Source organism: Poecilia reticulata, chromosome 19 (assembly GCF_904066995.2).
Source record: "Poecilia reticulata chromosome 19, P_reticulata-male-v2, whole genome shotgun sequence".
Lineage (NCBI taxonomy): Eukaryota > Metazoa > Chordata > Actinopteri > Cyprinodontiformes > Poeciliidae > Poecilia > Poecilia reticulata.
This window is the reverse complement of record NC_088848.1, coordinates 13,519,346-13,542,909: the sequence shown is the minus strand read 5'-3', so window position 1 is coordinate 13,542,909 and position 23,564 is coordinate 13,519,346. Positions and strand designations below refer to the sequence as shown.

General features: G+C 39.5%; 4 protein-coding genes across 6 annotated transcripts; 3 read left to right on the top strand and 1 right to left on the bottom strand.

Moving 5' to 3' along the window:
- Positions 1-54: 54 nt before the first annotated feature.
- On the top strand, positions 55-4,569 carry LOC103481658 (uncharacterized). 3 transcript variants are annotated; one of them, XM_081600761.1, is made up of 3 exons: positions 55-1,198; positions 1,703-2,094; positions 3,461-4,569. In XM_081600761.1, exons 1-3 carry the CDS (start codon positions 1,060-1,062, stop codon positions 4,223-4,225), a joined length of 1,296 nt encoding a protein of 431 aa, XP_081456887.1. In that variant the 5' UTR covers positions 55-1,059; the 3' UTR covers positions 4,226-4,569. The 3 variants fall into 3 exon arrangements, with proteins under 3 accessions (XP_081456887.1, XP_008435506.2, XP_017166465.1); XM_017310976.2 differs by having other exon boundaries at positions 1,117-1,198; positions 1,755-2,094; XM_008437284.3 differs by having other exon boundaries at positions 1,110-2,094.
- A 490-nt stretch (positions 4,570-5,059) lies between these two features.
- tmem101 (transmembrane protein 101) lies at positions 5,060-8,258 on the bottom strand. The gene is made up of 4 exons (XM_008437285.3): positions 8,039-8,258; positions 6,728-6,908; positions 5,919-6,065; positions 5,060-5,818 (listed from the first exon to the last, which is right to left on the bottom strand). The coding sequence occupies exons 1-4, from the start codon at positions 8,167-8,169 to the stop codon at positions 5,510-5,512; spliced, it is 768 nt and encodes a 255-aa protein (XP_008435507.1). The 5' UTR covers positions 8,170-8,258; the 3' UTR covers positions 5,060-5,509.
- A 1,581-nt stretch (positions 8,259-9,839) lies between these two features.
- On the top strand, positions 9,840-10,677 carry gngt2b (guanine nucleotide binding protein (G protein), gamma transducing activity polypeptide 2b). The gene is made up of 3 exons (XM_008437283.3): positions 9,840-9,977; positions 10,142-10,230; positions 10,372-10,677. The coding sequence occupies exons 2-3, from the start codon at positions 10,147-10,149 to the stop codon at positions 10,498-10,500; spliced, it is 213 nt and encodes a 70-aa protein (XP_008435505.1). The 5' UTR covers positions 9,840-9,977; positions 10,142-10,146; the 3' UTR covers positions 10,501-10,677.
- An 85-nt stretch (positions 10,678-10,762) lies between these two features.
- On the top strand, positions 10,763-18,097 carry LOC103481656 (inactive all-trans-retinol 13,14-reductase). The gene is made up of 11 exons (XM_008437282.3): positions 10,763-12,549; positions 13,629-13,811; positions 15,000-15,241; positions 15,316-15,511; positions 15,610-15,807; positions 15,878-15,997; positions 16,085-16,223; positions 16,577-16,686; positions 16,802-16,968; positions 17,086-17,245; positions 17,458-18,097. Exons 1-11 carry the CDS (start codon positions 12,393-12,395, stop codon positions 17,622-17,624), a joined length of 1,839 nt encoding a protein of 612 aa, XP_008435504.1. The 5' UTR covers positions 10,763-12,392; the 3' UTR covers positions 17,625-18,097.
- Positions 18,098-23,564: the final 5,467 nt, after the last annotated feature.

Here is a 23,564-nt window from a genome sequence, read left to right as displayed (position 1 = left end):
GCAGTTTGTAAAGATTGTGGGGGTGGGGGGAGTTATGTGTTGACAGGTATTGATTCAGATTATGGAAGAACCTGTGAGATATGGATTAGGGTTAAGAGGAAATGAATACAGACCGAAATTGTAGGTGAACATGTTTATAAGCACCATGATTCACTATTCCACAGATGCTCAGGTTATGTCTTTAATATGTAACTTGCAGTTTTAAAGGACTCAACCAAAATTACTCGCATTTTATCAGCCTGTGGTGATTCTATAGGTGAATTCTGGGGTTGGCATTTAAGAGAAAATGATGGTAAGTTTAATAATCCAGCTGAAGTTGTGTAAAAAAGCCTTTTCTATTTTTTTATTGTGTGATAGAATACTGTTAGTTGGATACATTTGCTTGTTGCACGAATATATTTCTTGCAACCTGTTGCTTTTAATATTTAGATATGACGGTTAAAAACTTGAACAGAAAATACTTGAAATGATAGAGGTACATGTCAATACAAATATTGACATTTTATTTAGAAAAGTCTTAATTCAGTTCAAAAATATATATGTAGTGTGTTAGTTCTGATGATTATAGCTTTTAGGCTAATGAACCCAAAATTCTGTTGACCTGAAAATTAGAATGCTAAGAGAAGATCATTGAGGGTTTTTAATACAGAACATGATGGCCTATGTAATCATTGGTAATACTGATAATGGTGTAAGCCACTAAAGGGTAACTGCTAAAGTAGCTGACTGAACTGATCCAAAAGAACCGGTTTGTTCAGTCTTTCAAAGTTCTATTTTGAGATTAAAAAAAAAGTGAATCTTGCATGTCGGTTTGAAATCCAGGTCCCAAATTCTGGAGGAAGATTTGGAGAGCTACAGAATCCAAGTCCCCAAAGTCTGACGATTTGGGGACATGTCATCTGCTGCTGTTGCTCCTCTGTGTTTTGTCAGAGCAGCTGTCTCTGCCGCAGTACTCAAGGCCCAATCCAGCCAAAAGTACCAGCGCTGAATAATAATCAGGATATTGCTGGGAATTGATTCGTCAGCAAACTGGACTGATCTAAACCTCACAGAAAATGTATGGAGTATTGTGGAGAGGAAGATGAGAGACACCAGATCCAACTCGAGAGAGAGAGAGAGAGAGAGTCAGAGAGTCAGAGCCACAAGCTGATCATCTCCGTGTTGATGCAGCACTTCAAGCATAAGGAGCCCCGAACAAGTAAGCGATGCTTATTTTGGTACCGCAAATATAAATGCGTTTCTGGATGTAGCCTAGTGTGATTCTGAAAAGTAACATTTTAAGTTTCCTCAACTGTACGCCATAATTATCAAAAGTAACATTCGGACTAAAATACTGCAATAAAGTAACTTCTGGGTGATGTAATGTTGAAATCTGCCTGTGTCTGTACTGTTAGGAATTTACAAAAGGCGCTCAGATTCAGTCCGGTCTGTCTGCATAGATGGTCTATAGATAATCCGTTCGTTGTTATGTAATATAGAACTAAACAGGATAAACCGACTGCTATCATGCAACTGCGCTTGATGTATCCATATAGAGAAGCAGATGTAAATCCTTCATTTGGGAAAGGGTTCAAAACGGACTGCAGGTTCTCTCCCCAGATTTGGTTATGTGATCATCAGTTTAAGCCCATAATCCCGTCTAATCGGGAATATTCCATGCGTGTGCCTCGGGAGTCTGCTGAAATGACACATTTCTATGCAGTTTGCAAAACATATTCGCAGTGTTTCCGATGTGTCGCTGTGTGCGAGCGCAGGAGGGTCAGCCATGGCTTTCGGCAGGAGAGTCTTAACTTGGAGCGCACAAAGATGCTCTGCTTGATTCCCCTGCTTCTGCTGCTTCTGCTGCCGCTTCCGAGCATCATGTCGGGCTTCAGGCAGTGTCCAAGCCCCTGCCTTTGCTACGAGTCCTCTGACCTGGTGGACTGCAGGTCTCAGGGCTTGGAGCAGGTCCCCCCCGGTGTCTCCCGCGGCACTTGGCTACTGGATCTCAGCGGGAACAGGGTGAGAGAGGTGCGCAGTGATTCGTTCGTGGGACTGTGGTCGCTGAAGTTTCTACTGATGTCCAACAACAGCATACATGCTGTGCATCCACAGGTATGGGAAAGCTTCCTCCCCCTCTTCTTCTTCATCTTTTTTTTTTATGGGTTTGAAACACGTGTAGAGTACACGTGTGTTTCTAAATTACAGTTTACATTTTTTGTTTTGCGTAAAAGTGAAACAGTATTCTTTCAGAAAGTGAAACGGTCATTTTAGAGAGATTCCTTACACTTGGAGTAAAAATATATTTGACTAATTATGAATTAGAAACATTTGTTGGACGTTCCAAACTTCTGCATCTAACAGTGGTTTTCAAAATTATTTAAGTTACATGTGTTATTAATCCACCCTGGAAAGGTTTATATGTCACCCTGGTTGATGAATTGTCGATGAGTGAATGCAAATTCAAACTGGGGCTTTGTATGTAATTGTGTTAAATATTTGCCAAACAATATCCAAATACCTAAATGTTTTTTTTTGTTTTTTCACGTTGAATAAAACTGAGCAACACAGAAAAGTAACAACGTTCTTGTCTGTAAAGAAACTAGAGGATCTTTGCTAAAATATCTTTATAATGGTCTGCTTTATTTATTTTGTTCAGCTTTCATTTTTATAAATAAGACAAGTATGTAACACATTAAAATGATCATGTACCCGTTTTTAATGGGAAGGGAAGAAAGTTCTCCAAATATATTGTTTCCCAGACTGAATTATTTAAAATGTTATGGGAATATTGAGCTATTTGTCTTCATAACTATTCTGCTTTTCTTCACTTTTTCCATAGTTAATTGTTTCCATTCTAATCTGCAACATTTAACACATCTTATTAGCATAAAACACAATTGAAAGATTAAATTATTCCACTTATTTCAAAATTGTGAAACTATATTATGTTATTTAGATTCATCAGACTCGGAGTGGATGGGAAAATGAAAATGTAAAAAAAAAAAAAAGTTTCACATCAAAATTGACTATTGCATGAGATCAAGAAAAAAAATCAAAGCTTCAAGTTTATTGAATAGTATGTACCTGTACTGTACAGTAAATGCACTCAGTTCTTGGCCAGGATTCTTTGGTTTATAGGGTGTCACTATTGCCAACTTCAACTAGCTTGTTTTTGTATTGCTATCATACAGAACATCACATGTTAAAGATTCCAGTTGGTGTTAGCAACCCTGTTTCTTGTACAGTCTTTTCTGCCGCCTTCCTTTATTAAGGTTAGATACAGCACTCACCCACAATCGTTAGGCCAGGACGTTACATTTTAGTTTAAAAACTGTTTCAATTTTTGAATGTAATTCCTATGATGGACTTGTACTCTGAATCTTTGTACTCTGAATTTATTTGTGCTTAACAAACAAAATAAGAAAAATGTGCTTACCAGTTCAGAGTGACCCTTTCTTACTGGCTGTCTGTGTTTCAGTCCCTTTCATCCCTGCAGTTTCTGGAGAAGCTGGACCTGAGCTTCAACCGACTGCGCTGGCTGCCTCAGGACTTCACTCTCCATCTGACCTCCCTCCAGGAGCTGCGGCTGGACCACAACCTGATGCAGCACGTCGACTCCTCCTCCCTGAGAAACTGCGACAACCTGAGGAAGCTCGACCTGAGCTACAACCGCATCCGAACGATAGACGCCAGGGCTTTCCACAGCCTCTCTCGACTGCGCCTCCTGCACTTGGAGGGAAACAGGCTGAACATGCTCAAAGACGGGCTGCTGAGCCGCCAGCAGAGCCTGGAGGTTCTCCTGCTCGGCCACAACAACATCTCGGCGATCGAGGCCGAAGCTCTGGCCCCTCTCCGCGGTCTGACCCTGCTGGGCCTCCGCAGCAATCGGCTGCAGCACATCAAGTTCAAGACCTTCCTGAAGCTGCAGACCGTCAGCACCCACCTGCAGATGTCTCTCAACCCCTGGACCTGCGACTGCGACCTGCAGCGCGTCTTTGGTAAGATCCAGTTCGTGCGACACCTGCATGTGGAGGACTACAAGGCCATCCTTTGCCACGCCCCTCCTCAGCAGGCCGGGAGCCCCCTCGCGTCCATGGACAGCCAGCTGTGCATGGCGGAGACGGCGTCAGTGCTGGTCATCACCATCACCGTGATGCTGGCGGTGATCGGTGCGCTGGTCAAAGCTGAGCGCAACCGCAAGAACAAACAAGCTGCAAGTGATGCAGAGTCTTCAGACAAGTGACTGGTTAAAGGATGGAGCTCCGACACACACAGACGGCCTACTGCTGGACGCTACATGAAGCAGCCACTGGAGAAACACCAAGTGTTTTTTTTTTGTTAGTGGAAAACAATCCAAAACTTTGTCATTATTTTCTGTCCTTTGACTAGTTTTAGTGAAAGGCTTTCCACAATTGCTTGCAAAAATATTGAAACTTAAATGTTTTTCATATTGAATCATGTCATCAGCATAAATGTAAAACATATTCCACTGGGCTTTTTATTGGCTAGACTAATCCAAAGTCGTGTTTTTACTGTGGAATGGAAGGAAATCAAGTTTTCCATTTTTTAATGAATAAAAAAAAAGAATCACTAAAAGTTTGCTCCAATACCACTCTAAAAAAGTCCAACACAACCACTTACTTCCAGAAGTCGTCCAAGTAGCGAATAAATTTCATCTTGTGTTTCATGCAGTTTTGGAATAAATCCAGCTGACGCCATACCTTAAATCTGTAGCAGTCTCTTTGGTTTTTGTTGCTGTAATTACGCAATATTCTGTGCGCTACATCTAGAATATTGCATAATTGCAACACAAGGAGAAACGTTTTCATCCTTCAGTTTCTATTGGACTCAAAGCCAACAGCTTTTATTAAAAAGGCTACAAAATTGTCTCCTTTTATGCCTTATGACCTTGAAAAGAAAAGAAAAATTTCATCTGACAGATCGAACAACAAAGACAATCTGGTGCATTTTTGTAACAAATGCTTGTAGTTTTTGGTTGCAGTTAATCTGTCCGACACGGTAAAGTAGCTGATAATATTATCGCTACATATAAATGATGTGCACAGTATTTTGTCAGTTGACATTCTTGGGTACTTTAAATTTATTGAAAAAAAAACCAAACATTTTTGTACATCTTAAAAGCAACATACCATTATAGAACAGTTTTCATTTACTTGAAAATTTTAAAACATGAATTGTGATATTCAGGGTTTCCCAGGGAAGTAAAAGCTCCCTGCAAATGCATAATACTCACTCATGTTGTAAAGTTTCAGAGCATAACAAAGTGTAAACAAGAAACCAAATAAATAAAACCATTTGCTATTTAAAAAGTAAAAAGGAAACGTGTTTTTCTTGTAGAAGGAAAGCTGCCATCTGGTAGCTAATGATGAACCGTCTGAGCTCTCCCGAGCTGGGCGCTTTAAATCCTGAGGCGGGCAGCGGCTTCCGGCACAATCCAGCCACAACAATCTCATTCTGCACAGACGCTCCCGTTTGTAAAAAAACTGTCTTTAAAAGCCAGAGAGTTCTACCCGTCGGTGGCCAGGATGAGGACGGCGCCGAAAATCCCCACGTTGTGGCCGATCAGCTTCATCTGGTTCCAGAACTCCACCTTGCGGTTGTTGTGCCAGTATCCGAGGTTTCCGTCGATGAGCAGGATGACCAGGGGAAGGATGGTGGTCAGGATCTGAGCGGCCATCCGGATGTAGTACCCGGTGAGGAAGGCCAGAGCTAGAACGCCAAACAGCACCTCTATCAGCATCAGAGTGAGCTCACCCCCTGCAATGTGGTTCAGGTAGGCCTGTCTGTCCTCGTTACTGTGCCGCAGCGAGTACACCTAGTGGAGAAAACGTGGAAGTGCAAGTAAGGTAACAGAAAAATAAATGAATTTAAAAAAAAAGCCATGGAGCATATTCTTCTTTCAATCAGAGCCTCACCATGCAGATGAGATAGATTCCCAGAAAGACCTGCCCAGTGGACTGCATCGATCTGCTGCGGGCCTTCTGCCTGTAGACTTCCCCCGCTCCGCTGGCCAGGACCAGGAAGCCTCCGATGATGGCTAGCGCCCTGGAGTACATCCGGACCTGCAGGACAACAAGGATCGGTGTTGAATATAGAAATGTTCCTACACGTTCTGCAAGAAGATATTTAACAGTTTTCAAAACTCAAGAGTATGCAGTCAATTTATGAGCTCAAGATTAAATATAGAACCTGCATGATGGGATCGTTAGACTGATGAAAGGTTAGACGTATGGACAAAGGATAAATGGACATACTGATGGATAGATTGCCTGCTTAATCAATGGCTGAACAGAAGTATCAATGACCAGACGCATGTGTGGATGAATGGAAAAGATGACTGACCAAAATAAAAAGCGCTTTGACTTAAACTACTTTTACAAATTCAGATCTTCTTTCCATATTGATCCTCCACAAAGCTTGGCTCACTTTCTAATGAGTCCTTCCCAGATCACAGATCTGTTAGATGAATATGATCAAAACAGAAAGTGTAACTCACTACAAATATATTTATACCATTTTTATGCTGCTATTCAGCTCTACTGTTCTTTTACATCATTTGAGGCTGTACGATGTTTTATGTATTCTGTTCTTATAATTTCTTTAATGGTTTTAATCTTGTCTCTTTTTTTTTAATACTCGTTTTCTATGTAAAGCATGTTGCACTTTTTCACTTGCTATGTGGATGAAGTTGACTCAACGCTGTAAATCAAGGAGCTTCACTCACCTTAAGCCAGTCCCCATAATGCACCTGCTCTCCGATGTAGGATGCATACGTGCTGATGGCCAGCTGCATGGCGGCAGCCACAGCAAACCACCTCCTCTTCACTCCAAATGACATGAAACTAGCGCAGAGGACGGCTACTCCCATGTCAATATACAGGTATGGTACATGGATGTCCGGTTTTCTGGAGAGGAAAGAGAATCAGGAGACTTAATAAACAGCATCTAAGTTATGCTGTTTATTCAGTTGCTTTGTGACTTACTATATCTTGCATTATTATATAATGTGAGTTCATATAGCTGTATCTTTAACTTTTTAAAAGGCTACCCAGGGTTGGAACTGCTAATTAGCTTTCAAGTTAAAGGGGTTACTACAGAGGGGCAGTAGTTGTTTTTTCCAGAATGTAATACTGCCTTGTGTGCTTTATGTCTTTTTCCAAATTAATGAAATTCGGAATATTACCAATTATTCTAAGAATGTTTTGGAAGTAGAGCAGCATTTAGACATTAAAAGTCCCCCTTTTCTTGTAGTTATAAAATAAACTAACGATAATTTTCTGACCAACTCCATTTGGAGTTGTCTATACAGCAAGTATATATATTTTTCACTATGTATAAGGACTCTATAATAAAGGAAGCTAATTTTTTTTAAAATAAATTCGATTTTTTTCCCACCCAATCATACTCTAATTTATTAATACATACTTGCAAAAAACTTTTAAGACTAAACTGAAGAAAGCTATAACGAAACTGTACTGAGCATTTGATAACCTGACACCTGATAACCTAATGTAATTTACTCAAGCAGATTTTAAAAAGTGTAAGAGTATAAAGTTAAAACTCTGCTTAGTACGAACATGGCCTCTATTATTGCTTTCGTATAGCATATAATTACAGGAGAAGTTGGAGGGGTGTGGATGTGTGAGGTTTCAGGAGCCCAACCACAGAGAAATGAAAGCACAGTCAGTTGGGGTGGGAAGTTGTCCAAGGATCTGTTGGGCTAAATTTTAAAGATTATTAAGTTAAATATAAACTGCTATTTGAACTTAAAGGAACATTTAAAGTCAGCTTTTCAATTGTGCAAGTAAAATACAGCTCATTCAGATACTTGGTGTGCCACAAACAACGGAAAAGAGACATAAATTCGTGCACTGAATGTTTTTCTCTCTTCTAATATCTATCAACCTGGATTAGCTCCAGGTATTTATGAACAGTCATTAAGTTGCTTTTTTCACAGAAGTTGCCTTGAACTGCCGTTAGCTCGCTCAGCTAAGGTTAGCTGAAAGCTCTGCGTCAAACTACACGCTACTTTTACCTCTTTGAGTCCGCTCTTTCAGCGAACAGCATCAGCATGCTGAAGCAGTTCCAGAATCCGAACCGGGTCAGAATAAACGCCCCAAGTTGGCCGAGAAACCTTAACATCTGCTTCCTACTTGGACCTGCCATAGCTCCAGCTCATGTATCCCATCCGCCAGTCAACCTACCAGATACTTGAACTTCCGACCAATAAACACCTTTTACGTGTCAAATTAAAAGAATGTGGCTGTCCCACGTTGTTGCCAGTGAGCCAGCTGCCGTTCAAAGGGATACAGGAAGGCTTTTATTTTGAAGAAGCGGTCAAGTTCCCAGGTAAAGCGTTCTGATTGGCTAAGACTGTCTTCATGTTTAGATATATATTGTAAAAAGAGACCTTGTCCGCCATCTAGAGGACACATTTAATTATTACGTTTTTTACAACAGGTTATAGTTACTGACATAAGATACTTACGAACTGAATTGAAAAAAAAATCTAGTTTGATAAATCAATCAATAAATTGATAATTATAAAGAATTTAAAATTCATTTGAAAGATTCATTGTATCAAATAAATACCTTAGCAAACATTAATAAATCCAGGACTCTGTAAGTCCAGGAAAATTCTGTAATGTGATAAATAAATAAATAAATAAATAAATAAATAAATAAATAAATAAATAAATAAATAAATATCTCCATGTATATATAGACACGGTGAAACAAATGTTCAAAATAATCATGTATATTTGTTTAATAACTACATCAATACAATAACAAAGAAAGGTTTCTTTTTGAAAGTTGCTGTTTCCCTTTATCCAAAAGAGCCCACTTGGTGCACAGTGACTCTGCCCACATTCATAAGAAGCATCTCCAACCCGGTAATCCATGTGACGTGTGTGGGGTTAATCCTGAGTACTAACCCAGATCCTGGAAATGGCTTAGTGTGAGTCCTGCGGAAGGCTGAGCAGCTGATCACTGGCTTGTCATGTATCCCACATCAAATGTCATAAGGAGGTGATGGCAAGAGAGTGCTGTGAATAAAAAAGAACAACAATAAAACCCATTTCATGTTTATATATAGGACTTACGCTTTTCTGAAGATGTGCATAAAACAGAAGGTAGTAAATGTGCAAAGTAATCAATATTTTCATCTGTTATATCAAATCCTCACTTAATACAGTAAGTTTCTAAATAGAATCTTACTTCAGTAAGAAGCTAAACGAGAAAACTCACACTGATCTTGACATCTTGGTTGATTTATTCTCTTGTTTGTTAAAGTAACTTCAAAACATTAAGAGACCATCCATCCATCCATCCATCCATCCATCCATCCATCCATCCATCCATCCATCCATCCATCCATCCATCCATCCATCCATCCATCCATCCATCCATCCATCCATCCAGGATGATTAGATACTCTTTATAACCATCTTCCACTGCAATTACACCTGCAACCTTTTCTGAGTCTACCTCTGTCAAGTTTGGAGATTCCGAGAACAAAAAATTATCTCATTCTACTTTGTAAAAGAGATGAGCATCCATTTCTTGGTAGATTTGTAATTTTTTCAGTCTTTATTGTTAGAAGATAGATTGAAAAGCACTCTGCTAGGTATTCCTCTATGACAACTTAAGTACAGATGATGCTGCAAATTCACTTTTTAAATGTCATATTCTCACTTTCTGCATGTAGCCGGTGAGGGTGCTCTTCCTGTTTCAGGAGTTAAGTTCCTTGATTGTTTAATCTCATCACAGGGGATTGGTGACATCAGGTCCTCCAATCTGGTGGCGACCTCAAACGAAAGCCGGTGACGGGGATCAGCTGTAAATGAGGAGCAGTGGGACAGCACAGCTCAGTTAGTGGAGAGAGGCAGCCAGACGGCAGGAAGGCAAACAGTCAAGGAGCTCTTAGGAGCCAAAACATTTCTCTGAACGTTGGGGATCCGGCCATTCGACAGGTAAACACTCAAGAAACATTCATTTTGTTGCTTTTTTTGATTTAGGAAGTGAAAGATGAAAGGCTACCTGGATGAATCTACAGACATCACTAAAGAAAACCATTTAGGGAGTCGCTATTATCCTTGACACCTTTTGAAGCCAGGACTTTGTTCTCTCTCCACAGCCAGGATGGCTCGGGATATGTCAGATAAGGAAATCTTGAAAATGGAACTGGACCAATTGAAAAAGGAAGTGAGCACACCGAGAACAGTAGTAAGTATCTAATTCTAACAACTTTGCTCTCATGTAGCTGCTAAAGCTCGCTCTATCAATCCTAAAAAAAATCAAACAGTTTCATGTTAAGTTGTTTTTGGCAACATGTTCACAGAGTGTCTCATATTTCCTCCTCGACAGGTGAGTGCAAGTTGTGCTGACACAATTGCTTACGTTGAAGGACTCTTGCCAAACGATCCGCTGATTAAGGGAGTTCCAGATGACAAGAACCCTTACAAGGGAGACAAAGGAGGCTGCACTGTAACATAGCACACAATCATCCAAGGAAGAGGTTCTATTTCTGTCAGAGATGGTTTCTTTGTAGTGTTTTTTTTCTGATTTAAATGAAAGAAACAGAAGGTGTGCATCAGCGTTTCTTTCAGCACTGTAGTTGTCAGCATGACAGTGGGTTTAATTTGTAAATAAATAAAAATAGATTTAAATATCTTCTGTCTGCTTTTATCATTGGTGTTCAGATCTTTTTACCTTTTCAGTTTACACAAAGCAGCATTGAAAACATGTTTACTGGTCAGTGTTTGCTAACCCACGTTACTGTGCATAACAGGGCAAAACCTTCAGAGCCTCCAATTGAATTTAACCTTAATAGGATTTTCTTTGGTTCAGCGCGGTTGGTCAAGCCGGCCTGTTTACACAGAGTGGCTTCCTGTTTCAAAGTCTTTAAGCCTTTTTTCACTCTTCATTAGCTTCCAATCTGCTCGCTTCATCCAATTAGTTTCAGCCAGAGCCCAATAAACTCAACTTCTCTTTCCTTTGTAGCAAAAGAAATAATTTGTCTGTCTTTTAAGGACCATAACTAGAAGGATGATCAAAGCTCAATGCATACAAGATCACACAGGTTTAGTTTAAACAGTTAATTGGATTAAGTGAAAGTTTGTAACTTTATTCAGCATAATGCACTACTAAATATTCTACGAATAGAATAAAGTTAATTCATAGAATATTTACTTTAATAATTATAAATACCTACAATTTTATAACATCAACATCATGACAAACGATAATTTATTTCCAACACCTTTATGAAATAAACTGAAACAGAAAGTTGAGTAATACAGGTAGTGTTTAGAATATCGTAAACATTACAATAAAAATAAAACTTGAATAAAATAAAACAATTATTAGCAGAAATGTCAGTCTCTAGTTGTGTAAAGTAAGCAACGACATTGCCCCAAAAAACCTGCAGCTGTGATTTGAGCAAAATTGTTTCTATAAAGTACAGACCCAGCAGGACTGAATACAAAACCTCACCACAGTCCTCAAACTATTTATTTTCTGTGTGTCTGAAAAGTATCCATTGCTTTGTTTTGTGCAATCAATTAAAATCTAAGTCGTGACAAAATGTAGAAACTTTTTAATACTTTTGTCTCTACAGTGAAATGACACTCTTACTGGTATGAAAGGATTACTTATGAATTGTGTTTTCTCAATTTTCAAAGAAGACATTTTTATTGCCAAGTTATTCAGGGTAAAGTCAATGTGTGACATGATCTGGTTTCTGAAACCTACTGATCTAATCAGCTGCGCTGTTGTAATGACATGTATAAAGTCTGCAAACATCTGCAGAGGGAAATTATCTTAATTGCCTTATCAGATAAAAGCAATTTCACAAGGATTTATCTAATCAATTCTGATTTCCTCCATGCTCTTTGAATTGTCCAGTTATTCTTTGAAAATTTAGCTTAACCAACAAATAAACTGGAAAACATTAGCTTTAGTTCTTGTACTGGTAAATGTGAATGTAAAAATATGCTTGTTAAAAAAAAAAGCAAACATATGAGCTGCTGCCCAGTTTAGAGAAGGTGGGAACACAAGTCGAAATGTTTGCATGTGATCCATCAAATACTTTATCAAAAATGTGGGCAAGCTGAAGGGCAATCTAATGAAAAACATTCAGAAAAACAGAGTGAACATTATTTTATATTGTTGTCTTTACAGTGATTATTGAAGGTCTACGTATGCTTTGTAATCATAAATAAGTGGGTCTTTCCTCGCTTTATCATTACTGCTCTTTGTAACGCAGATAGTGTTTCGTATCAGTCCCCAGACCTTTGGCTCTGGACTGCAGCATAATAAAAAGGAGACTTCTGAACCATTTGTTGTGCAGAACAGCTGAGGACACTGTCAGCGTATTTTATTCAAAAATGTGGCTGCTGATTCTTGTAGTCTGGTTGGTTATATGGGCCGGTGGCACCTACTGGTACTTATTCGGGAAGCCCAGTCCGTTCTCCCTGGAGTCTGTGAGACCCCCCGCACCCCGTGAGTTTGACCAGAAGAAGAGAGACAAAGTCATCAAACAAGGTAAAGCTGATGCAGATGTGAATATGTCGACACATTTCTCAGTAAATTTATTGGTAATAGACCTACTTATGTAAAGTAAAATGTTATTTTATGAACCACGAGGGGGGCTGGTACCCATCTACAGTGGCCATAAACCACTGTACATGCTATGTGCACCTTGGACAGGTCACCCGTTCATCCCAGGGGTACACAATAGAAAAAAATGCAAATACTATGTGGGAACTTAGAGAGACAGTCATGTTTTTTTAATTGTATGAGGAAGCCAAAGTGAATGGGAAGAACATGTAAACTCCATGCAGGCCCAGTTCTGCTCACTGCACCACTATGCACCCTTTTACTGAATAACTTTGTTAGTACAGCTTCAAGAGATCTCCTGTTTTGGAAAAGGAAGTCTCATAAACTGTTCAGAAGTGATTTTAACTCTGTTTTACCAAACAAGTTACCTTCAAACCAATCAGGAGCCTCAAATAGGAAGTCTGACCTTGATTTCTTTGAACAAATTATCAGCTATGTGCTAGCTGCCTGATTTTCTTCCTCTGAAACCAACTGCAAACCCAAAAGTACTTTTAATTCGACAAACAAGCTTTGGATATTTTTATTTGCTCAATATGGCTTCTTCAGAAGTGTTATTAAATCCATGGTGCTTAATTTATTTCCAATTGAACAAGTATTATTTTCAGCCAGTACTTTCTGAGTTTTATTTTTTCCCTTTTATTTCTCCTGAAACTGTTTTACTTATGCTATGACCACTATGGATTTGAACCAACGCATGTGTATAAACACTTTCTTAGCGTACCATTTATCAGACAGGAAATCATATCTAAATTAACAGAAGTGTGATTACATATTTATGGGTGTTTGATCGAAATTAGGTTGGAAATTGGAAATTTTGATAACAGGACCCCATATGCTGCCATTGTCACATCTTCAGTATTTATGACCTGAAAGCCAACCTTCAGACTGCGCTCTGAAAAACAGTTATGTAACTTCTACTGATGTGTCAATCTCAACACTTTTGTAAGATTACACAGTGGAACAAAACCTGATAACTAAAGGCATTCCTGTGTGTTGCTGTCCAGGTTTCAGTGTCGACAAGGTGCCCCAGAACCTGGATGTGATTGTAATCGGAAGTGGTATCGGTGGACTGTCAGCCGCCGCCACGCTTGCTAAAGCAGGAAAGAAGGTTCTGGTCCTGGAACAGCATGACCAGGCTGGAGGCTGCTGCCACACTTACGTAGAGAAGGGCTTTGAGTTTGATGTTGGTAAGGAATCTTTCCATATAATTTCAAAACAGCTTCAGGTATGATTGTGGTTGTCGATTAAAGGAAAGCCAGGTCACTGTGCTCTCCAACTGTCATAAAAAGAAGAATTAAACATATACAAAATGTCTTAAAAGCCCATCCAGCCATCCATTTTCTTTACACCCTTGTTCCTAGTGGGGTCGGGGGGGTTGCTGGTGCCTATCTCCGGTTTCGGGTGAGAGGCGGGGTCACTCTGGACAGGTCGCCAGTCTGTCACAGGGCAACACAGAGACACACAGGACAAACAACCATGCACACACACTCACACCTAGGGACAATTTAGACAGACCAATTAACCTGACAGTCATGTTTTTGGACTTTGGGAGGAAACCAGAGTACCCAGAGAAAACCCACGCATGCACAGGGAGAACATGCAAACCCCATGCAGAAAGACTGGGGCTGGGAATCGAACCCAGAACCTTCTTGCTGCAAGGCAACAACTCTACCAACTGCGCCACTGTGCAAAAGCCACATTTACAATTAGTGTGTTTTACTGGAATCTTAGTAAAATGCACTAAGATTCCAGGTGACAGGACAGGACAAAACCAAATAACACAGATTTGTGAAACTAAACGAAAAACAGAATCTGGTTTTCAAAACTTTTCAGCTCACAAGACTTGCAAAGTGCAAAGCATTAGTATTCAATTCCCGTTTGTCAATACTTTGAGATAGTCTACAAGTGCTTTGTATATGTAGAAACTGATGTTTTACGCTCATTCTACTATGCAAAATTAAAAATCCTCCCAACCTTAATCATATTTTGTAAAAAGCATCTGTGAACATCAGTTTTCAAATCTTGCCATAGATTCTTAGTTGAGTTTACATCTGGACCTTGACTAGGACATTCTGATACACAAATATACCCAACATAATAACTTGCTAAACACCAGAATAAGTTTGTTTTAAGGTGTTCCTAAGTCATAAAACTTTTAAACTGCTACTTTTCTAACTTCCTTTAGAAAAAAAATATTTTTTTCTGTTCATGTACAATGGATGAGGATTCAATTCCATTTGCATAATTTTTTTTCTCTCTGTCCTTTACAATTGTCCTGCAGCTGTTCTTTTATTCAGTTTATGAAAATATAATGTTCTTTGTTGGCACTCGAGTAAAAATAGTTGAAGACCTTGTCTGTCACTCTTCATCTTCAGGCCTTCATTACATCGGTCAAGTCCATGAAAACAGTCTGCTTCGAATTGCGTTTGACCAGATCACTGAGGGTCAGCTGGAGTTTCAGGAGTTGCAGCCGCATGTCGACACTGTCCAAATCGGCAGTGGTGATGAGAGGCGGGAATACAAGATTTTCACTGGAAAACATGAAATGAAAGCCCGCCTGATCGAGCAATTTCCAAACGAGACAGAGGCCATTGAGAAATTCTTCAAAATTATGAAGGTATTGATTATGGTAAAGCAATCTAACATTTAGTGTTTTACAGACTCTAATAAATGTCTTTCATGTTGCAACAGCTCTCAGCTAAGAAGACCCACTACCTGGCAACCATGAAGCTGATTCCTCAGTGGGTCTCTTTGCTTCTGCTGAAGTCAGGCATTGCAGATCTCTTCTCTCCAGTCTTTCGCCTATCTGGCACACCAGCGACTGACTTTGTGGACACCCTGACCAAAAACAAAGACCTCCAAGTCATCTTTTCTTACTTTTTCTATGGTGTGTCTCAAAGTCAGCCTTCAAAGTTTATCAAAAGGGAACATCAATCATTAGTCCTTGAAATTTACTTCCTAGAATGCTATTCGTGTCCCATTTAGGTGTGCCTCCAAAGGAATCCAGCATTCTGATCAACGCCCTCCTGATCCATCACTACAAACGAGGTGCTTACTACCCAAAAGGTGGAGCCAGTGAGATCGCCTTCCACATCATCAGAACTATTCAGAAATATGGAGGGAGCTGCCTGGTCAGAGCTCCTGTCTCTCAGATCATGGTTGACGAGAAGGGAGCGGCCTATGGTGAGAAGTGAAACCAGATTGTTTCCGCTTGCTGAAGGTCAAGACTTTACGTTCGGTGTATGTTTGTTAGGTGTGAAGGTGAAGAAAGGCCAGGACGAAGTCGAGGTCCACGCACCTGTAGTGGTTTCAAACTGTGGCGTCTTTACCACTTTCCAGAAACTCCTACCACCTGAGATTCGTGTCAGACATGGTCAGTATGCCGAGGAACTGCTTCAACCCAAAGTAAAGGTGGGCTGCAAAGATATTCTAAGTTGTTTATAAAGGTTCCACTTTGTAGATATTCAGGAAAGACTGAGCATGATGAAACATGGCAGAGGATCAATGTTGATCTTTTCTGGCTTTGATGGAACTGCGGAGGACCTGGGTCTTGTCTCTACAAATTTCTGGCTCTTCAAAGACAACAACATGGATAAGTCGTGAGTAGAAGAAATCAAATGAGGCATAGAACTTGAACATATTTGCCACAAGAGGGTGCTATTGCATTAAGAGAAACTAGAAAACTTGGTCACATAGTGCTGCCGTGTGAAACTCGTTATACCCTTCACCCGTGAACTTTTTAAAAATTTTGTCACATACCACAAACTTTGATGTATTTTAATGGGATCTTCTCTGTGACAGACTAACACAAAGTAGTGCATAATTGCAAAGTGGAAGAAAAGGAGACGTGGCTCTCAAAGTCTACAACAAAGTCTGAAAAGTTTGGCCTGTATTTTTATGCAGCCCTCTTGAGTAAGTCAGTAAAATAATAATTTTATTATCGATTTTGTAGGATGGAGGACTTTTTTGCATTGAGCAAAGAGGAAGCACCTGATAACATCCCGATGATGTTCATCACAGTACCATCTGCAAAAGATCCTGAAGCCAATATACGTCATCCAGGTAAATAAAGTTGCTTCTTTCCTGATTTTGACACCAAAAATGGTGACAGGAATCTTTTTTCTGTTCTTAAATCTGACTCAAAATAACAAACATGTGCTGTCTGTTATGCTTTCAGGAAAGTCTTGCATGACAATACTGACCATGGTCAAATATGAATGGTTTGAAGAGTGGAAGGACACTACCGTGCGCAAAAGAGGTGATGACTACTACAACTACAAAATGAGATTCGCAAAGAACCTCTTTGACTGGGCCTGCACTGTGTTTCCTAAAGTCAAAGACAAGGTAAAATCTGTCAAAATTTGTACATATAGAAACATTTTCCTTATGGGTAATTGGACGCTCAAGTAACTTGAAACAACATAATCTTTTTTACATTAATTTGGAAAAACTGTTCTTCAGCTTGTTTTCCAAGATGTGGCAACTCCGCTGACCAACATGCACTACCTGGGCGCTCAGCGTGGAGCCATGTACTCTGCCGAGCACAACGTGGAGCGTTTCTATGCTGAGGCTGTAGCCAGGAACAGAAGCAGCACTCCTGTTAAGAACCTCTACATCTCAGGTGTGGAAAATGTTACAGCCTCCTCCTTTGAGTAATTGTCACAGACAGAGAAACCTCTTTTTAAATTGTAACATACTGAAATAGACAGTGTGTATAGGGAGTTTTGCTGTGAACTGACTTCATCGGTGAATGGTTTCCTGCTATATGAGGCTTTGTTATACACAAGCAAAACAGAAAAATAAAGCGTCTTTTTGTTTTTCTCTTTCTTTCAGGCCAAGATGTGTTCAGCTGTGGGATTGCTGGCGCTCTGCATGGCGGACTCCTCTGCGCCTCGACTGTGCTGGATCAAATTGTCTACATCAACCTACTCTTCCTCAAAAAGAAGCTGAAGAGAAAGAAAGCCAGGGAGCTGGCCCAGCTGGCTAAGAAGAAACTGTAAGGAGAATGCTGCTCACTACCGCCCCTGCAGGATGATAATGAAAATGCAAAAGCAGAAAGACTTGCCAATAGGTTGATGTAGCTACTGTACACTGTATGATTTCAAAGAGGCAGATGTGACTTCATATTTGTACTTTGTTTAATGTGATGAATTATTATTATTATTAATAATATGTAGACACTCTCATTTTCTTTAAGTGTAGAAATATTGATATGAAAAGATGGAGAATTGGACATGGAAAATGTTATGAATTTTCTGTTGTGATATGGATCTTACTTGTGAACTATTATGATATGAATTATGTTTTATACCTATCTTCTGAAACTTAGGCTGGTTTTAATAGGAATAAAACTTTCTTTTAAAGTGGTAGTCCAGACATTCTGAATAATAATCCTGTGAGAGGTGATGACCGTACATTGAAATATTTTGCCCGCAGAAGATAACTGTTAGCATAATCACTTTGATTAAACAGAATTCCAAACAATTTTTGTCTCTTTTCCTGTCAACTTAAAACAACAACATTCTCAAAAATGCAACAGCTGTTGATGGAAATGGCAGTCTACCAACCCAGAATCCACGGTCAGATTTGGATTAGACAATTGTCTACCTAGAATACATTATTTTTTGAACAGTAACAGAATGTTAGTGTCACTGAGGGCAACTAGAACCAGAGCAAAAACACAGATGAATTATTGATAATTTAAGTCAGTATGTTTTCAGTTTTTCCCACCACATTTATCTGCATAACCCCTGTGCTCTTTCCAAATGTACCAACAACTTTGGTTGATTGAACTATTAATTCTCCTTTGTGACTAGAAAATGATAAACCATAACATTGAGCCGTCAGTTTGGGACGTTGAGTTCAGTTGCGTTAGGGTTATGTAGAAGGATGATGATCAGTAAAATAGCAACAAATTCGAGTCCGAATGACAACCCCCCCCCCCCCCCCCCCCCCCAAAAAAAAAAAAAAAAAACAAGATTAAAGTTATGGACCAGTTTGGTTTGGACAGCTGTTTCCTTTGATAAATGAAATTCTCATCTGAAAACTTCTTTTGATGAACAAATTTCTTTATTATAAATATATATATTTTTTGTTACCTTTTTGTAATCACAGGTTGGGGCTTTCTTTGCTCTGTATCTTGTGCACATTAGATGGTACAAACAAAAATAGCATAACCACATTTTGAAAATAATTTAATCAGAAGCTCTTTGGCTAAAATTCAAATGTTGAACAAAAATATTTTAATGATTTGTTATAATATTTCTGTCAAATTGGGCTTATAAATGTCTGATGCCATGCATGTCAAAAAATAAGAAAATTAAGTGCTACCTAAGTGAGCCTTTAGAAGATTTAGCTAGTGTCATAAATATCTGACACAGGTGAAGTGAGGTTTCACGGCTCCTTTGGGTTTAGTTCCCACCCTTGTTTTCCTGACCTGACTCGTACCCCCACTTGTTGTTTGGGCAACCGCTGGAATCAAACGTGCGAAGTGAAACCTCAGATTTCCTGCACTAAGTGAACATTTCCTCAGCAAACATGGGCAGGTTGGCCGACAAATTGAGGTCTGTAGGGGATGACTGAGGGGACGGGAGGGGATGAATGGACCCTCTGTCCAGGCGAACGGTGGGATGCCGGTGCCTCTCCAGCTCTGTTAGCTCTCATCGCTCTGCTGTACAACCCAGGGACAGGCCAGCGCTGACACTCAGAAAGCACATACAGGTGAACGTATTTCTTTAAAGTTGTGTTAACATGAAGAGCACAAAACTAGAAAATGGTCAAATTAAAAATTGTAGCAAAGTGAGAAGAAGGAGTTAATGTCACTGACTTTGCATAGCTAGAAATTTGGTAGCTCATAACATCTAATTACTCTGGTATGATAAAAGGGTATTACTTGAGAAATAAACATGAAAGGTTGCTCCTACTTTCTTCGGGGAGGAACCCTTAGTTTCAGTAAGAGTCTGGGAGTCTGACTGTCGACTGGTAGTTGGACTATTTACTCACCTGAAACAAAAATATCTGAACAGCTCTGGTATTTATGTAATTGCATGATTTCCACAGCGTAATACTAACTTTGATTACCCATGGTCGCCCAATGAATTAGCTCCAAACCTTTTAAAGTAGCACTTTAGTTGATGCTAAATCCTACAGGCATTGTTTATCTTTCCATAAAGGTGATAATCAAGAATTTGACTATCTTTTTATGACCAAGTCAAGCCTTTCTTTGAAGTTGTAGAGTACTACATATAACCAAAGGTTTTTCTTTTCCTATTAACCTCCTGTTCAGTTGGAGGAGGCTGGTGGTTCTCCCTGAAATAGTTAACAGACAGCAGGCGGGGTACACCCAGGAGAGATCGCCAGGAGATCACAGGACTAACAGAGAGACACATGGCAGACAACCACACCTAACGGCAAGCTGAAATCACTAATTAAAGGGATAAATCAGTGTTTTCAAAGTGAGGCTCGAGTGAAAATTCATGAGTAAATACATTAAAAAACTGGTAGCGCTGTCGCCTTACAGCACAAAGGTTTGCAGCTCAAATTCTGACATGGAGTTTGCATGTGTGAGAACCTCTATGGTTCCTTCACCCGCAGTGAAAAACCATTACTGTTTGGTTAGCTGGTCTGTCTAACTCGCCCCCTCAGGAATCAATGTGTGGATGCATGGTTGTTTGCCCTGTTGTGCTTTGAGCTTTAATCCTTTTCACTAACAGTCTCACATTTTCCTCAAGTACCCTCTCTTAATAGGTAGACTTCATAGTGGATGCTGTGATTGTGAGCTGGTCAGGTCCTGCAAAGTATCCCCAAACCATGACACTTCTTGTTCTATTCTCCCAGTTGGTGTAAGCTTGTTTTCCTGTTACGCTCTACTTGACTTATGACTAATGTCTGCTTTATTCCGATGTCCAAATATTTCAGTTTTAGACTCATATCGCTGAATATCATTATTTCAGAAGTCCTGAAATGTGTCTCTGGTCAACTTATTTTTCTTGGAAAGGAAAAATGTCCCCTTCCTTGAGAATTAAACTAAAGCAGAGTCTCTTTCTACAAAGGATGCACTTTCACATCAACAGTAGCGAGATCCTGCTGTAGGTCATCTGAAGATATTTTAAGGGTTTTCATTCAGTATCTTGCTTAAAAGAGCCTTGAAATGTTAGCAGTTGCCTTGCATATTTTTCGCTTGTAGATTTTTTTTACATGCAGTAATTTGATAAATTTAAAATTATTAGCTGCTTCAATCTTCTTTTCCGAAGGCCTCCGGCAGTATTGTTTTGCTCCGACCATGATATCCAGGCTTATTTAATGAGTCGACACCAAACTAATCACTCAAGCTTCCAAAAACATTGAGCAATAATGTGCTAACCTATCTTATTAAATAATGTGTGAGATTAACAATTTTAGTTGAGAATGGATGTAGCATTATCATAATTTACTTTGAACTAGAAGTAGTCTTTTAAACCACGCTTTACACTTTAGAAAATGTATGAGTTTTTATTATTTATTTGTGTAGATTTCTCACCATGGTTCAGATTCAGTGTAAATACATGGGTCTGAATATGGTAGGAAAAACACACAGGCTTTTATGTTAATTTACTTCCACTCCAGGTAAACAGAAAGCAATAATAAAAAAAAACAACTAATTAAACGTTTAAATATAAATGAGAAAAAAAGCTCTAGTGACATTTGTTTTATAGAACTTATTGAGACTTTTTAACCTGGGATCAATAATTTTGTTTCTTACTATGATTTCTAAGTTTCCCCCCACTGAATGAAAAGTTAGTAAAAGAATAAATCATTTGAACTTTTACGTAGAGCTTTTACCAAGGGCTAAAAAATATATTTCATAAAATAAATAGGTTTAATACTGATAGCTTAGCAGGAATAGGTCTTGTATGCTGAAGTAAGCAGAAGTGAGGCTGGATTTAGGCACTTCCTGACCAGCAGTCGCACAGACGTCTGAATCCCCTCCCCTTTTTTTTCCTCCCACATTTAGACACACCCTTACATTAAGAGAGGCCCAGAGGGTTCAAATTCAACAAAAACAGTTTTCCCTTTCAACCGTAACTCATATTGCATTTTTGTCAAGCATTTTAAGCAAAAGAAATGCTAGCTGAAGATTTAACTGTGCATCGTTGAAACGTGCTGTTTCTTTTTTCTTTTTGCAGGATAGAAACCCATGAAAAGTCTAACAGAAGAGTTTTTTTTTTTTTGTCTTGGCGCTTTGGTCAGTTTTTCTTCTTTTCCAGATGCTGGAGCTCCTCCCTGCTGGCCTGCTGCAGCCTCCCACAGCTTGAAGCTAGCCAGCAGCCACAGCTGCCTCCAATCTGGAGAAACGGAAAAATTCAGATGCCCGACCCGAGATGAGAGGAAGGCTGAGTATGAAGATAGTTTTAAGGATTGGAGTGTGTTTCAAGGCCTGAGCAGGTGACAAAAGGCAAAACTTGCCTCTTACGTTTATGATCTCTATGAGTTTATGAGTTTCTGGGACAGAATTTACTTTAATTAGAAATATCATGTTTCCAAAAGAGATTGTTAGAGAACTGCAGCAAACAGTGACATAGTGGGATCACCAAAATCTTCTTCCCAATAAATAAATACTGCCCAGAGGCAATCTGGTAGTGAATATGTAATGACACACAACATAATGAACTTCTTTCCCACCACAAATAAATGTTTACCAAGCCCTCCTGGGACCATGTGCTGCAGAGACTAAATCAATATGTGGTACCTCATACCCAGTGTTTGGTATGGCATATGATGTGTGATTTCAGAGTTTCTGTTACCAGGCATGGCATCATGAGCATTTAGAAATAACAGGACCTTTTACATACAAATCTGGTGACATCGACCAGAAAGATGAAAATGGGTCATTACATTACATTCTATGGTTGTTTACACATAGAAAAATAATTCTTCAAGGGCCATCACAGTCTCCATACTTAAATCTGCTCCATCAGAGGCCTTTCTCTATTCAACTAGCATCATATTCCAATAACATAAACGACATGAACTACTTACAGCAAAGGATTTTACAACTGTCTACAACTTTACTGAAACCCACTTTGAAAAGATCCATCCGTTATCTATACCCGCCTGTCCGTTTGATGGGTCACGTTTATAAATAAACTATTATTTGAAAATGAGCAGAATCATACCGACTCTGAGGCAAGCAGAAACCTAAACGGATAAACAAAACGACACAAACACAATCACAAAGTTATGTCACTTTAGCTTACGCTGCAGATTCACACTAAGGACAAGACGGTCTGGTTCGAGAGCTGACTGTGATGAAAGTCTGGTAATATCAGCCTGTGACAAAGTAGTTGAAAGAAAGAATTTCTCTTGGCTTTTTCACACCCATCTGTGTTCTGCTAGCGACGGCCCCTCCTGCTGCACACGATTCATAAATATGGCTCACATTTCAGCTTTTAGTCTTTCCCCCTCCGTGCCCTAAAATAAGCCTACCCTCCACTAATCTTCCTCACCCCGATCCATCCGCATTCGTCATCACCGCTTCGTCTGCTTTGTGTTTACATGCTGAGGCAGCTTGTGCGGACGGAATGAGTTCAATGTCTGAAACGCCACACACTTAGAGGGGCTCTGATGTGTGGGTGTGATCCAGGACAATCCAGGGAAAGTGACACTCAGACACGTGGCTAAGTAAAATCCAGCTATTTTCCTGTTTCTTTATGTTTTCTTGGATAATAAGTAGAGCCTAATAAGGTTCGTTGTTTCACCGGAAAGGAAGATCACAAACCACAGGACACAGAAACATGAACACATTCAAAGGGCAAACTAAACTGGAAACACTTAAAACATTCTTCTCTGCATTTACTCTTCTCCTGACATGTTTCTTAGAGTTTGCTGAGTGATTCGCACCTCGCTGAGAGATGTCCGGGGCTTGATCTGTACACACACCAAGTATTTACTGTCCCACTTAG

Coding starts and splice junctions, on each gene's coding strand:
- LOC103481658 (XM_008437284.3), top strand. CDS start 1,507: ATGCAACTGCGCTTGATGTATCCATATAGAGAAGCAGATGTAAATCCT. Junction 2,095..3,460: donor TACATGCTGTGCATCCACAG/GTATGGGAAAGC, acceptor TCTGTGTTTCAG/TCCCTTTCATCCCTGCAGTT.
- tmem101 (XM_008437285.3), bottom strand. CDS start 8,169: ATGGCAGGTCCAAGTAGGAAGCAGATGTTAAGGTTTCTCGGCCAACTT. Junction 6,909..8,038: donor GAAAGAGCGGACTCAAAGAG/GTAAAAGTAGCG, acceptor TTTCCTCTCCAG/AAAACCGGACATCCATGTAC. Junction 5,819..5,918: donor GAATCTATCTCATCTGCATG/GTGAGGCTCTGA, acceptor TTTCTCCACTAG/GTGTACTCGCTGCGGCACAG.
- gngt2b (XM_008437283.3), top strand. CDS start 10,147: ATGGCTCGGGATATGTCAGATAAGGAAATCTTGAAAATGGAACTGGAC. Junction 10,231..10,371: donor TGAGCACACCGAGAACAGTA/GTAAGTATCTAA, acceptor CCTCCTCGACAG/GTGAGTGCAAGTTGTGCTGA.
- LOC103481656 (XM_008437282.3), top strand. CDS start 12,393: ATGTGGCTGCTGATTCTTGTAGTCTGGTTGGTTATATGGGCCGGTGGC. Junction 16,224..16,576: donor GACAACAACATGGATAAGTC/GTGAGTAGAAGA, acceptor TCGATTTTGTAG/GATGGAGGACTTTTTTGCAT. Junction 17,246..17,457: donor TAAGAACCTCTACATCTCAG/GTGTGGAAAATG, acceptor TCTTTCTTTCAG/GCCAAGATGTGTTCAGCTGT.